Below are 15,104 nucleotides of genomic sequence, written 5' to 3'. Positions count from 1 at the left end.
GTGTAGGGCAAAACAACAACTCTTCTGACCGTAACGCCGGGCCGTTTCTCATGACTGTGGAGAGTGTCCTTATTCACCAGCAGAAGAAGCCAGTGCACAGCACGAGGATCCTGTTCCTGTGGACAACGCTCAAGATTTAGTGCTCAAATATTTATTTCAGAAATGTTCTTAAGCTACAGTTTTAACCCCAAAAAACACACAGCCACCTGGACCATCAGGAGAGCTTTGGCAAACTCTGGATGCGGCGGCTTCTTCCGTGCATCAAACACCAGCGTCATCCCTACATCTTTCATCTCTTTCCTACAAAACACATTCAAATTGCTGGCTGATATAATGCATACATGTAATTTAATGGTAGCAAATTATATTTCCACATTTGCTGAAAACTTTTATTTGACACAATATTCCAAAGTACCACGAAATGTTTGAATGCTTAAAATTGCAAAGCTATTGAATGTAGTTCCATGCATCTGTACTTGTGTGAGTGCTGTTGTACCTGGTGATGGTGTGGAAGTACAGCAGGAGTTTGCAGATCTCCTGGCTTGACATGTGTGCAGAAGTCCAGACCTGATGATCTCCATAAATCTCCAGAACTGCTCGACCGGAGCGGTCCTGTCCACCTGAAGGAGGCAGACGAGGTGAGATGTGACACAGCGCTGGCCTGACACTGGGTAATGCTTTCATGACTGCAGTCTATACTCTCAGATCGTCTGTTTTCATTTGCCTTGCGGAGTATATAAAGCATTCAATTCCAATAGAAATCACAACCTGCGTTCTGAACATTAAACATCTCCATTATATGAACATCTATAAAACATTATACAATTTTATTTATTTAAAAGTTTATATATATATTTTATATAAAAATATTTTTTGACAAAATATTATTTATTATACAATTTTTATAAAAAAAAAAAAAAATCAAATGTTTTCTTTACAAAGATGATTTATAATAATATTTGGAAAATAATGGCATTTAAAGGTGCACTATGCAGGAATTCCGTTTTTGTCAAACAGCGACCCCTAGAGTCGCTGTGGAGTACTTGTACTGTCGTGAATAGCACTCACGCAGAGATGGCTCTGCACTCACGGCCGGATCCCCTCCCCCTGTACACCGGTACCTGTTCAGTAGGATGGACGCTGCAACGAGTGGAAATAAGGTGTGGCCCCTTTAAGAGCTGTGCGCGCCCTGTTTAACTGCTGGCAGTCTGTATTGTATGTGCGCCTCGAACACCACATGTATACGGCGCCGGGTTATTTCTGTTTGGTGCTTATTTTATCAGAATTTTATCAGATCTTTTTTGCCGTAAAGCAATTCGTTACATCGCGAGACCTGATATCACGCGACACTTCCTGATGCTGCGGTAAAAAACCCTGCATAGGTCACCTTAATGCAAAGCATTTCTGATTGGTTATTTTTAACTCATTTTTAATGATGCCACCACCAAGACTGACCAATCATTCGACTTATCTACAGTATATCAGTCAGCCAGATCATTCAACACTTCAAAAAGGTTTCATATCCATTTCACATCCATTTTAATTTGCAAGGCATAAAATGCATTTACGTGATCAAAAGAAATTGTAAGAAAAAGGTCTGACTCAAATGACCAAATTACATTAATTTGGCATGATAAATTGTGTTTTTTTACCTGTTAGACACATGGTTCCTGAGTGAAGAAGGCCATCGGCTTTAAGTGAAGTAGGAGTTGATGATCTGGATGGTGGTCTCTCTGTTTCAGCTTGCGCTGAGGCGTCTGAATGATTTATCCGCGGTCCAGAAAGAGGAGGGCTCAGAGTTTTGGGGTCCTGAGAGAGATCTTCAAAGGAATAAGTCAACATGCATTAAAAACATGTTCAAAGAGATTGTTTTGCTTTTAATATGATGATCATAAGGACTGTAATATCATGTCTTTAAATAAAACATATTGAACATATTTGATCTTTTCCTCCTTTTTTCTTGCCTAGAAGAAACCGATATAATCCAAACCTTGAGTCACAACGAATCGTCTTCTGTTTAACTTCGGAGACACGAGTCCAAAAGTGGTGGTTTTCTTCCCTGGAACCACATGCAGCCTTGGGATCATCTCTAAGTAGCTGCTTCTGTCCCCCTCACTTGTCTGTCCTTGGACAACAATGTGGCATTTCTCAGACGTCCCAACCACAGGTGGAGTAAAACAGTCCTGAGAATTGTTCTGGGTTCGTTCCTCACGCCCTCCGCTGGAGTAATGTCCAAACCAATCTGTTTTTGAAGAGCTGCACTGATCTGGAGTTTCCTGAGCAGGTTCATTTGGACGCTCAGATCTTTCTTTGGGTTTAATGGGTTCTTCCGTGAACCGACATTTTTGCGCTTTGGTCCCTTGTCCGTGTTTCCTCTGCATGCACGGCGTACAGGGTTCCTCTGCAAACCTCACGGTGCGCACACAAGCAGTTCGGTCCCGAGTCGCACTGCTGGACCTCAACAGAGGAGTCTGTGAATATCCTTGGGTTTCTTTGGTAAGGTCCATTAGAGCATTGCAATTGCTTACCAAACTGCTCTTACTTCTGCTGTCCCATGTGTTTGGAGACACCCATCCCACCGGACGCATCCCAGACGGATCCATTTCAGCGTGTCTCAAACTACTGCTGTCTACCAAACGCAAGGACACTGCTATACCATCCCGTGCAGGACAAATCCTCGTCTCTATGGAGAAATTAGAAGCGGTAGGTGTGTGTGGACGGCACGAACTCAAAGACTCCCGTTGGTTTGACGGAGACGAGGAGGCCATACTCCGATTGTCCTTGAATTTAGGGTTGGCCACCTCTTCCCAGGGAATTTTGACTATGCCCTGCTCAGTTTTGAGGACGCAGCGAGCCAAAGGCGTTCCATGTCTCCTGCCGTTGAGCTCCCGAAGCCAGGCTTCAGTGAAGATGCTGGGGTAAGAGGTCTCGGGTATTGGGGTTTCCACCTCTAAAAGGCTCTTGACCACGAGGCGGGCGGCCTGGTTCGCAGATGGCACAACCTGCAGGTAAAAGTCTCCCGGTCTGAGCAGCAAAGGGTTAACGGGAGCAAGCTGGATCACGATGCGATCCTTTAAACACAAAGGCCACCCGGCACAGCTGAACACCCTCTGAGAGTACGGAGCCTGTTCAGGACACACAGAGAATTCCAATTGGAATTTTAACATTTAAATTTGAAATTAGGCGGCAAACATATTCAAATTCAAACTCAAATTGGAATGCTGCATCCTAAGGAAGCAGTTAAAATTTAAAATATGAATAAAATAAATTCATAAAAACTTTTTTTTAAATAAAAACCTTGTCACTGTTAAAAAAAAAGTTGCTGCCTTAAATTAAGTACAATCAATTTAAGGTACATTAAACTGACTTAAAAAATGAGTTGAATTTTGTATATTGTATCTGAATTAATTTTTTAATGAGTTAAAGCAATGTAAAAGAGTTCAAGAAGTGCAGCACGCACATCCAGAGTAATAAAACTGGGTGCTGGACGGACAGATATTTGCAAAAGTAAACAATGAGTCCGCACACCAGAAGATGCTCCTAAGCGAGTTTAATAGTTGCTCACCTCGTGTAACGTTTCGGGCCCAAGCCCTTCATCAGACATCATTTGTCTGATGAAGGGCTTGGGCCCGAAACGTTACACGAGGTGAGCAACTATTAAACTCGCTTAGGAGCATCTTCTGGTGTGTGGACTCATTGTTTACTTAAAGCAATGTAAAAACATGTTATAACTTATTGATCATATACTTTTTTACAACGTTAAAAAGTTTTGAGATGAATGCATGGATGGATGAATGGACAGAACAATAGAACGAATGATAAAATGAATGATAGAATGCAAGATAGATAGATAGATAGATAGATAGATAGATAGATAGATAGATAGATAGATAGATAGATAGATAGATAGATAGATAGATAGATAGATAGATAGATAGATAGATAGATAGATAGATAGATAGATAGATAGATGGGTAGATGGCCAGATAGATAGAAATACTTCACTCCCAAAGTCTACAGTACCTTTAGCGCCAATGCAACGTGTGCATTTTCATGCATTTTGAAAACAACATTTGATTTCTAAATAATGAAGCAATAAGAATAATAATGAAGCAGCTGATATTACTCAACATGTCACATGTTAGTGCTTTAATCATTTTAAATCCTTTTTAAGTGTTCACATTCCAATGTTAAATGCTGACGGCCAAGAATTAAATAATCACAGCCAATTATATCAAGATCATTCCTCTTTTACTAATATAGATAGTGATTATGAATTGAAAAGTATGCAGTGCAGCCCATGGCACTGGCTTCAGATGATATCTGTGGAAGCAGACTGAAGAAGGGCTTTAAAGGACAGTGCATTATGTGAACAGCATGGAGCGATCCTCTTGATATGTCCTACAATCAGTGCTGAAGAACATCTGAGCAGACGGACATCACAGTCACTCATTGATTGACCTCAGATACTGCACTCTAGAGAATGAAACGACGGTCTGAAACACTTATCTCAATAAGATATCGGAGTGATGATATATCTGAGAGCCTCTCGTATTAGCTGAGCTCAGACAGATGCGGATGAATAACATCAGATAATGTGCTTCTAACTATTTTCAGACATTAATGTCAGTTTGAAAATGTTGTGTTTTTAGTAATCAAAGCATTTACAGTATAAGAGAATAAGAGTAGTCGATGTATACTGTTTTCATGGACGTTTTCCATCAACATAATATGAATGTATAAAAGAAAGTGTAAGGGTGTTTCTTAAACTTTGGGCATTTTATGTCTTAGATTGATTTTTATAAAATAATCATTATAATAATAATATATTATTATATTATATGAATATTTATTGATGGTCACATTTAATGCCCTATTATGCCCTTTTACAAAAATCTTGATGTTGTTTCTGGGCTCTACTAGAACAGGTTTTCATACTTGAATGTTGATTATTTTCCCCATATTCTCCATTGTTGCGGCTCCTCTCTTCCCCGTCTGTCAGTAATGCACTGTTTAGTTCCTGTCTCTATGAAGCCCCTCCTTCTGAAAAGCACAATGTGCTCTGATTGGTCGGGTGGATCAGACTGTTGTGATTGGTCAAGCACTTTGAGTGTGTTTGGGAAATGTCCCGCCCCTTTCCATAACCGCCAGTTTAACACACTACTAACTAACTCAACCAGGCCCCGCCGCTTTATTCTGCGTATGAATTTTTTAAATGAGGAATATTGTGACGTGTTCGTTCCCGGAAAAAAACTCAAGACTACAATGGAGGCGTTTCAGGGAGTTCAGAAACACTGACACTGATATAGAGAATAACTCTTTTACATTTTCGTTAGTGTGTAATGTAAAAAAAAAAAAACAAAAAAAACAATAGGACCCCTTCAGAAGAGTTTATTTTATAAGTTTCTACAGTGCCCATACTTGAGGAAACATCTGAAGGTCCTGTAACTAGCCGCTATTTTTTGTATGTTACTAGTTTGACTGTAATTTCTAAGGTTACTTAAATATACAACATTTTCCCCCCACACTCACACAGGCCGACTGCTGCACTCTCTCCAGAAGATGCCTGGCAGGGATGAGGAAGTCGGTCAGACACTGGAGGGCGTCTCCGTGGTAATGAGCATCGATGACCTGGAAGAGCTGGCTGAGGACAGAGGAGGCCGTGACCTCAAACGGTGGGTAGAGGACAGACAGACAGCTCTGGATATACGAGTCCAGGGACTCTGGGTTCTGTGGGACACACAGACATGCAGTCCATGAAAATAATAAACTGCACATTTACATTTTCTGTGATGTGCATGTTGGTTACACACACACACACACAAAAAATATATTGTGTATATGTAAATATAACTATAAACCAAATCAGTTCAAACACGGGCATCTTCTACTAGAATCTGGTCCTCAAGTCAAGTCACCTTTATTTATATACCGCTTTTTACAATACAGATTGTTTCAAAGCAGCTTTACAGAGATAACAGGAAAATAATGCAACAAAGTTTGTTTTTAGAAGGAAATAGCATCATAGTCCAGCTTAAGTACTGTAAGTTCAGTGATGGTTCATTTTTGTTGTAAAAAAGTTATTAATTTAGTTCATTTATATATCCAGCCGCTTTGGAGAAAACGTCTCGATTACGTATGTAACCCTAGCTCCCTGAAGAGTGAACGAGACGCTGCGTCGAAACGCTGTGGGAACGCCTCTCAGGGCTCCAGACTAACTTTTCCACTGGTTGCACTGGTGCTATAACTTTCTCAGTTGGTTGCATCAGCATATGATTTGGTCGCACCTTTTTTTTTTTTTTTTGCTACATGCCATGGGATTAATCAATGCATGTTGATGAATAGTGGTTTTAATGGACCAAGGCTAGCAAAGGCTTTCTGGGTTGCAGCAGAAATACCTGTAATATATTAATTATCATTGCCAAATTTCAGGATTTTCATGGATTTTGGACAGTAATTTTAATCTGTAATTTTAAGTATTTTACATTTGAATTATATACAATCTATCTATTTACATTTGAATCATATTCTATCTATCTATCTGTCTATTATCATCTTTCTATCTTTTAAAAATCATTAAAAATTCAAATGTATGCATTACATTTTAAAAGATTAGAGTATTATAATAAACTGATACAGAATTTTCGTTATCAAAGTTTATAGTTGTAACTAAAAGCAGAAATCTCACACTCCTTACCAGGCACGTGCACACATAGACATCAAAGGGGGCTTGAGCACCTGCCCTTTTTATTCCTGGAGAGAAAGTGCCCTTTTTTCTGAGGTGCTTTTTTAATTTAAAAAAAAATAATATATATTATTGTTGGTCGTCGCTAGGCCCAACTTCTGCCTAGCCCCCCTAAAAATTTGTGATTAATGTAGGCTACACAAATTCGTGTTCGCTTCAGTCTTGTTATTATCAGATTCAGCGCGTTCTTCATCTTCATTCCGCAGCGGCGCCGAGCAGAGAGCACGTCAGAAACAGAGGACAGGGTGTGTGTGTTCATCTGAGCCTCATTGGTCTGTCACTGCTCGTCAATGTCAGAATATTTGAGATGACCAATCAAATCAAAGTAGGCGGGCTTTATGTTCACAGACGCTGCTGCGCGCGAATTTTAACCATTTTAACAGTGCAACTCGACGCGGACGGTCAAGTGCGAGATAAGTAAGTAGCTAAACTTAACATTTCATATTTGACATTTTTTTAGGTCGTAAATGTTAAACGAATGACTAAAAATAATCAGGCAAACTAATATAGTTTTGTCTAATTTCGCCATTTTGAACTGAAAATAGGCCTATGTAACGTGACTCATGTAATGTAATAATTAGTTTACTGTCATTGTGAGGGGACAAGACACATTAACAAAGCCGTTTTCATCATGTTCGGCACAAGATTAATAATGAATGTGTACATATTGAGAATATAATACAAATTGTAGCCTTTGGTAAATAAAAAAAAAGCTCAGCTTTAGGGGGGGAAGAGAAAGTGATGAAGAGACTGAGAAAAAAAGAAAGCGTGATGGAGATGAGAAGAGAGCAGGTATTGACAAATAATCTACTGCCCACTGACATGGTTTTAAAGCTATTTCTTATCCCTTTTTAGGGTCTTCAAACGTCTTGAAATGCACATATCTGACAAATAAAAAATTTGAACCCCCTACCAACCTCAAATTTAGGACCTCTTTGATTATAAAGCCCTGTCTACGGCCCTGTATTAGGCATACGATCAATAATGAATGTGTAGCCTACATATTGTGAATGCATTTAATTAACTTTATTACCTTTAGTAGCTTTCAGTAAATAAACGCGTCTGAGAAAAGGATTCATAGGCAAAATCAGTTGACCCTATGTTTACTTTCTTCAATGACAGACAAAAAATGAAAAGCCTATATCAGTCAAAGCTCAGCTTTAGGAGGGGAAGAGACAGGGCAAGATAAAAAAAAGAGTGTGATGATGATGAGGAGAGAAAAATAATCAGCTGCCCACTGACATGGTTTTAGAGCTGTTATCCAATTTTTTTGGCCTTCAAAACATCTTAAAATGCACATAATTATGTAGATCAGAGAAATCAAAATTTTCTCGGGGAAACACCGAACCCTCTTCCGTACTTCACATTTGTGACCACAGTGATTATAAAACCCTGACTTTGCATGGTAATGAAACTGATTAATAGTTAGCATTAGATCCTTACTAGTGTTACCTTTTTTTTATGAAAAAAAAAATATATATATATATATATATATATATATATATACCCTCATTGGGGGCTTAGCCCCCCTAAAATGAAAATCCTAGTGACACCCCTGCTACAGATGCAAACAGATGGAGGATAGTTTAAAACAAACTCCATCTAATTGTGAATTTTGAAGGTTTTATTTGATGATGATGATACAGTCATGCGTGAAACAATTGTGTGAGTTTGAGGAAGATAAAATTAATTAACTTTTTTAATTAATTTTTTTTAAAAGTCAGAGTTGAGTTAATATATATACTTTTTTGTTTAAAAAAAAGTAAAAAAAACAACAACTTAATTATGAGAAGTGCCCTTTTTTTCACTTGAGCCCCTGCCCCTCAAAATGTCTGTGCACGTCCCTTCTGCATTTTATAATAATTTCCTTTTCCTCTGTCGAGCGATCATGAGAGTAATCGCTCAACAGAGGAAAATATAACCGCTGAAAAGACGTAGGTGGAAGGGGCTCTGTGTTTCGTGAGACCATTTTTATATGCCTTAATGTGTGAATTCGTAATTTGCGCGTTTCACCATCAGTGTGCAATGCGCGTGACGTCTACATTCGTCAATAAATAAACTGCACGTGTCTTGCGGAAGAACATTGCAGACGGAACTTCTCTCCGGTAATGTCTATGGTGAGTCACGCAGGCACTGGGCTACTCCGCAGCCGAGACGACCCCGGGATAAAATAGTCCGAATATAAACACTTATTATAGGCGTACCGTAGTGATTCAGAATAAGTCAAAAACACGGTTTGGAAAATGGATTCATGATGTAGCCTACTCGTTCATTTTGAACATAAGTTACGGACTGCAGCAGCTGATACAACGGCGTTCTGCTGCTCAAGCGCCCACTCGCACAAATCCGACCACATAACATTTTAACTCGCACATTCTCAAAAAATGGTCGCATATGCGACCAATTTGGTCGCAGTCTGGAACCCTGCCTCTGGGGGATTGCGTCATGAAGCACGTATGAAACCAGTCCAATGGCTTGACGAAACGTCACGTGACGTCATCGACCAGGAAACTACAAAGCACACCTGAACCAAACAGCGTCAACTTCTAATAGGCTGAAGCAAGTCCATCACGGGCATGCCGGGAGTATATTCAAGGGAACTCGAGCTGTGTCGATACGCTGTGGTAAAGCTAATACCCACGCCGCCATAAGAGCAAGTGTCCGTCTGTCAGAAATCAATGCGCACATCTAGGCGAAAGCATCTGCGCCCCTGGATTGGTGCAGCATACTCCTAGAGGAGTGGGCCAGTACAGTCAAATTATAAGGCTGACTGGCCGAATCATAAGCAAGTGAGATGGCCTCGACCACCCACTTCCTCATCCTCTGCTTAGATGACGGGCACCCCTTTGTGGGTACCCCAAAGCAAACGAACAGTGTTCAGACTTTCTCCACAGTTCTGTGGACGTAAGCATCTAAGGCCCTAACTGGGCAGAGCAGATAAAGTTACTCTAGGTCTGACGTCCGGAGAAGGACAGAAGGCCTGCAGTACTCAATGTCTTACAGTTTTAGTAGGAACCTTAGGAATGCAACCTGGTCTTAGGGGGAAGAAAAACCCTTTACCATACCAGGACAAATTCCATACATAAGATACCGAAAGTGTTTGAATGTCTCCAATTCTCTTGAGAGAAGAAATAGCGAGGAGAAAGACAGTCTTTAGAGAGATTTTCTCAGAAACTTCGTCAATGGGCTCAATAGGAGCTTGGGAGAGGCCTTCTAGTACAATTGGCAAGTCCCATGTCAGCACCCTCGTGCGGACAGCTGGCCTCAGCCTCAAAGTGCCACAAAGGGAATCAAGTTATTAGTGGGTGTCTCCCCAAAGATACTCCACTCCAAGGGATGTGGTAAGCAGCTAGTGCCACCACTTACACCTTTAGTGTGAAGGGGGATAACCCTGCGGAGAAGCGCTCCTGCAGGAACTTTAGCACTGCACCCACTGGGCAGTTAACCGGGTCTAACTGGTGCTTTCCACACCAGGAAGTGAAAAGTCTCCACTTCAAGGCATACAGTTCCCTTGTGGATGGAACTCTGGAGTGGAGAATGCTCTCAACAACCTCGGTTTAGAGACCAGAACTTATGAGCTGGGCCCCCTCAGAGGCAAGCCCAGAGTTTCCACAGTTATGGGCGGGGGGTGAAGGATCAACCCACTGGCCTGAGAGAGTAGGTCCCTCCTGATCGGAATCTCCAGAGGAGACCCGTCAAGGAAAGACACTAGGTTACTCGGGCCGGCCAGAACAGGGCTACTAGCAGTAGACTGCCCCCTTCCTGGCGAACCCTTTCCAGAACTCTTGGGAGCAGAACAATCGGGGGAAATGCATACAGACGTGACCTCGGCCACATCTGCACCATAGCATCCAACCCCAGAGGACAATGCGTGGTCTCTTGGGATGCGAACAGGTCGGACCCATTCTATAGCCTCCTTTTGCAGAAGAGCTTTTACTTCTAGTTCCATAACCAGAGCCTGCTCGGGGCCAACCACTGAGGGTAGGACCCCGCCTGCAGGACCCAGTGAGATATATTTGGTATATCTGCCAGAAGATCTGCTAAGGATACCAGTCTCTCGAGACTGGCCTCTGGTGTATTACGAACAGCAGGCACAGTGCCCTGAAGCACTGCCAACTCCGCCCCGGCATGAAGGCGGGGTTAGCAGAACGCCCCCCTGAGGGCACCGAGGGGAGACGGGCAATGTATAATGAGGTGGAAACCGTCTTCCCACGGAGGGGTGTACCCTCAGACGCCCGACACCACTGGCGTCAGGGCTTCTTGGCCTACTTAGAGATAATAACGGTCCTCAGATCCATTTTACCATAACCATGGATTTTAGAAAGGGCGTGAAGCATTCGCCATGTGCTCTTACCATAAACATGGATTTAGCTAAAAAGCCAGAAAGATATTTCATTTAATTTCTCAAATTTAAATGCAGCCAGTAACAATCAGAAGTGTTTCATAGTCTGAATTACAGACTGAATATCCATATTTGAATACAAAAAGAATCATAGCTTGCAAACACACATTTTAGTTGTGATAATAGGAAAAAGAGAGAAAGGGGAAATCCTTATTGAGCTCAGTTTCCTCTGCTTTAGAAATAATATTTTATATTGTGGACCCATAATCTTCGGTTGCCTCTGCAACGCGAGATTCGAGCCGTTGATTATTCATGTTGACCCATAATCTACGCACTGCCTCAGTAAGCGCGAGATCCGAGCTAGTTAAGACTCAACAGGGGCGGAGCTAAAACTTCCGATAGTGCATGTGTTTTTCTACACATAGAGAAATTTTTTAGGAATGAAACTGTCAGACCACACTGAAGTGCATGCACCGCCCTCAAACAAACACTTTAACCGCGTGTATACCCGCTTGTAATATAGTGAGGGCAGGGAGGGACACGATCCAAAAGGCTTCACATGAAGTGGCGAGTCTGTTTCGATAACTACAACATTCAGCTCCTCAGAACTGGATAATTGCAGAAGGGAAAAAAAAGATTCGTCCTGAGAAATTGTCTCTCCTGAATATTCAGCTCGACTTACAACCAAAAAACACAAGACTTCAATCAAGTGAGTATCACCGACAGACAGACAGGTGTGTGAGACAGTCTGTAGGGAGTTTTCAGTTTCAGTTTCAGATTGAGTTCTCTGACCCTCAGGCCCAAATCCTCCCCTTTAGTCTCTGGATCTGGATTTAGCCACTCTGCTGGTTCAACGGGGTTAATGGACATTCCTAGTGTCCAGTGGGCTCAAGCATGCGCACGCATATACGCACACCATAGAGGTGTACATTTAAGGGCAAGGGCCCAAAGTTGTTAGAGAAACCAGAGACGGGGACCGCTCAACTGTTATAGATCACACAGGATTTACTGTCCAGATCAATTATTAGATGAATTATTACTGTATATACAATCCAAAAGGAGAAATAAAAAGAAATACAATTTTAAATGTAATATTTTTTACTTGGCCCTATTATACTATTTTAAAAGTTCATAATTTTGTTTTGGAGTCTTAGCATGTATCCATTGTAACACTTTAATTTTCTCATAACATCCATTGCAGCAGCATCTGTCTGAAACGGTTCAATAAAGATTCGGTCTCTCTAAACCCCGCCTTTCTGTGAGCTTACTCTGCTCTGATTGGTCAGATGGCCCTGTCTGTTGTGATTGGTCGACCAGTAGTGATGGCGTCGGTTTTACTGTATCTATCTCATCCTTTGGAAGTGCATCAAAGTGGATTTTCTCTCACAACAGAAAAACTGTGTCTTCTCGACATGAACAACACAAACCAAACTCTTCAAGTCTCAGTTACCACTACAGTGTTTGAGGATCAAAGTAGACGTAGTTCGCCGGCAGCCAATGACGACCATAGGCTGGCATTATGCAAATGTAAAAAAAAAACTTGGGTTCGAGCAGGAAGTGAGACTGGAATTACTGACGACTCGTTTCAGGATGTTCAGAGTCTATTTTTTTCTTTTAGGAGACAATAACTCTATTTATATGCATTTTTATCTTTGAAGCTTTGCAGACCTTTTACGTTCACAAACAGCCATATTACACTGCATGAAGGTAATATTTGAAATGGTATAATAGGGGCTCTTTAATGCCCATTCACACCATCCATAACTATAATTATAAAGTTTTAATAATCATTCTAATTTTATGAGAATAGCAAAGTTCAAACTGCAACTGTACAGAAAACACAGAGCAACAATATTGTTGGAACTGATGAACGATAAAAACATCGACAGCCAATCAGAATACTTCTGACTCTAAACTGCTTAGAATAGAGAGAATGTCCATTAAAAAAAAAACATTCTTCAAAATAATGCACTTTTAACTTTCATTAAAAAATAAATCAACTTTCCATTTCTGCTGAGATCGCAAATTACAGTTGCTTTTGAGTGACTTTACAGTATTTACTGGTATGATAATTTCTAACAAAAATGAGAAATCTTTGAGAATAGATTACCTTCATCATTATTATTATTATATTTTTATTATTATTAATATACTATTGCTCCTTGCTCCTATACGATTGAATCCAGCTCGGATCATTTCTTGAGTTTTATCTTGTGTGGGTTAGTAAGTGTCTGATGTGAGAATGGACACGTATGTGATACTGGATCTGTCCTGCCTGATATATTTCTGACTGATCCGCATTTATGTCGAGCGAGAAACCGACGCCACGTTTGAGGACTTGCTGAAATATTCTCGCAGCGGCCTCGAATCTCCTCTGACCTCAGCGGCCATCCATCAAATCACAAGACTGATGTTCTGTGTGTGTGTTGGCAAGTGTTGAGTGTGTAAGACACTCAAATATAAACAATATCCTGCAGCACTCTAGAAAAAAAAGTTATTAGAGTTTTACAAGAAAATACTATTTCAAACTTCACATTTAGTTTGTGTTACTTGCTGTTTTAGCAATTTCTGAGTGAAAATGGTTTCTACACCAATTGTTTTGTGTCAGTGAGTGCTTATAATAAATCCAGTCACATTTGTTTTTAAACCACAGGAGAATACAATAAAACACATTTGAAACCCTTTAGTGACAGACTAAAACAAGAACAGATTTCGTATTATCTGTTTTTTCATAGATTTTGTCGATAAAATTATTAATTGAGAATTAGATAACAAAAAGTAACTCTGTTATGTTCCTTTATCACGTGTTGGAGCAAATATTTGCATGTTTATCCAGGCCAGTAAGGCAACAAAGAGCATTCAAGCATCTGATGCATGAGGAACGAGACGCTTGACTTTCCTCAGAGGAATGTCATGCGTTATGATTCACTGTCGACTTACAGACACACTGCTCTTTTCTCACGTCTTTCTAAAACTCCCATACATGCCATGAAGGTATTCTATAAAATGCCACAAAATGTCATATTGGTTTGCAGAATGAAATGGCAGTTTATAAATTATCTCTTTGCATTATCATTCATAGTTCATGACATGAAGTCACAGGTGCAGAAGGTTTGAATACAGAACAAAAAAAGTTACCGTACCATTCTGACCAGACGACAGCTCCTCTCCAGTTAAACCTCCATGTCAACTATCTCTGAAGTCCCTCTGAAGCAAGTAAGTGATTTATGTTGTTAAGCGGATCCATCAATTCTGTCTGTGTCTGTCTAAACTGAACACTGCAGGACTCTGATTCCTCTGTCTGTCTGCTATGTCTTTGAAAAGGGGCTGTCCACAGTTCAGAGAGAGAGAGAGAGAGTCCCTTTAATCAGGAATTTCCTTGTACTTTTAAAAGTAATGTGCCACAATAATGAAATGGTGGATGTACCCGATTATACATGATACTTCAAAAGAATACAATGGTAAATGGCTAAAAAATGTGGTATAGAATCATCCAGCCACAATTCTTCTGTCAAATTCTGAGCTTTATTAAATGTGTAAATAACAAATTATAAATTATAATCAATAATGTACAGCTAAAATTAAATTTGTTTAATAATTTATGAATTTTACAATATTAACACAGTTAATTTCCGTTTTGTTACTGTAAAGCTTCTTTGAAACAGTCTGTATTGTTTAAAGCGATGTATAAAAACAAAGTTATTTCATGAAACTCTAGATGGTGGCGGCTGATAGGTCCTAACTCAATCTGATTGCAATCACATCATTCTCTTTAGGGCACAGTAGCCAATAAGTTCACTGCTCAACCTTCAAATACTTGGTCAGCATTTGTTGTAGCAGTTGCAGTGCGCTTTCAGAAACCCTCCACCTTCCCCAGCTCCACCTGTATAGATCTGCTACGGGTAATTCATGTATGCTGTATTGTACAGCAGCAGCAATAACAGCAGCAATAACAACAGCAGCAGCAAAAACAGCAGCAGCAATAACAGCAGCAACAATAACAGCAGCAACAATAAC

General features: G+C 40.4%; 1 protein-coding gene across 1 annotated transcript in view; it reads right to left on the bottom strand.

Annotated features, from left to right (window-relative positions):
* Nucleotides 1–14,381, bottom strand: part of si:dkey-65j6.2 (pleckstrin homology domain-containing family G member 4B) — a 38,059-nt gene extending 23,678 nt beyond the window's left edge. The window contains exons 1-7 of the mRNA XM_056234016.1: nt 14,231–14,381; nt 5,533–5,730; nt 1,991–3,125; nt 1,653–1,820; nt 497–620; nt 207–300; nt 30–116 (exon numbers count right to left, since the gene is read on the bottom strand). Coding sequence (XP_056089991.1) covers nt 30–116; nt 207–300; nt 497–620; nt 1,653–1,820; nt 1,991–3,125; nt 5,533–5,730; nt 14,231–14,233 — 1,809 coding nt within the window. The 5' untranslated portion in view covers nt 14,234–14,381. The remainder of the gene's footprint in view (nt 1–29; nt 117–206; nt 301–496; nt 621–1,652; nt 1,821–1,990; nt 3,126–5,532; nt 5,731–14,230) is intronic.
* Nucleotides 14,382–15,104: the final 723 nt, after the last annotated feature.

This window comes from Rhinichthys klamathensis, unplaced genomic scaffold (assembly GCF_029890125.1).
Source record: "Rhinichthys klamathensis goyatoka isolate OS25496 unplaced genomic scaffold, OSU_Roscu_1.1 h1tg000386l_1, whole genome shotgun sequence".
NCBI lineage: Eukaryota > Metazoa > Chordata > Actinopteri > Cypriniformes > Leuciscidae > Rhinichthys > Rhinichthys klamathensis.
Note: the sequence above shows the minus strand (reverse complement) of the source record. Positions and strands in the feature narration are given on the sequence as shown.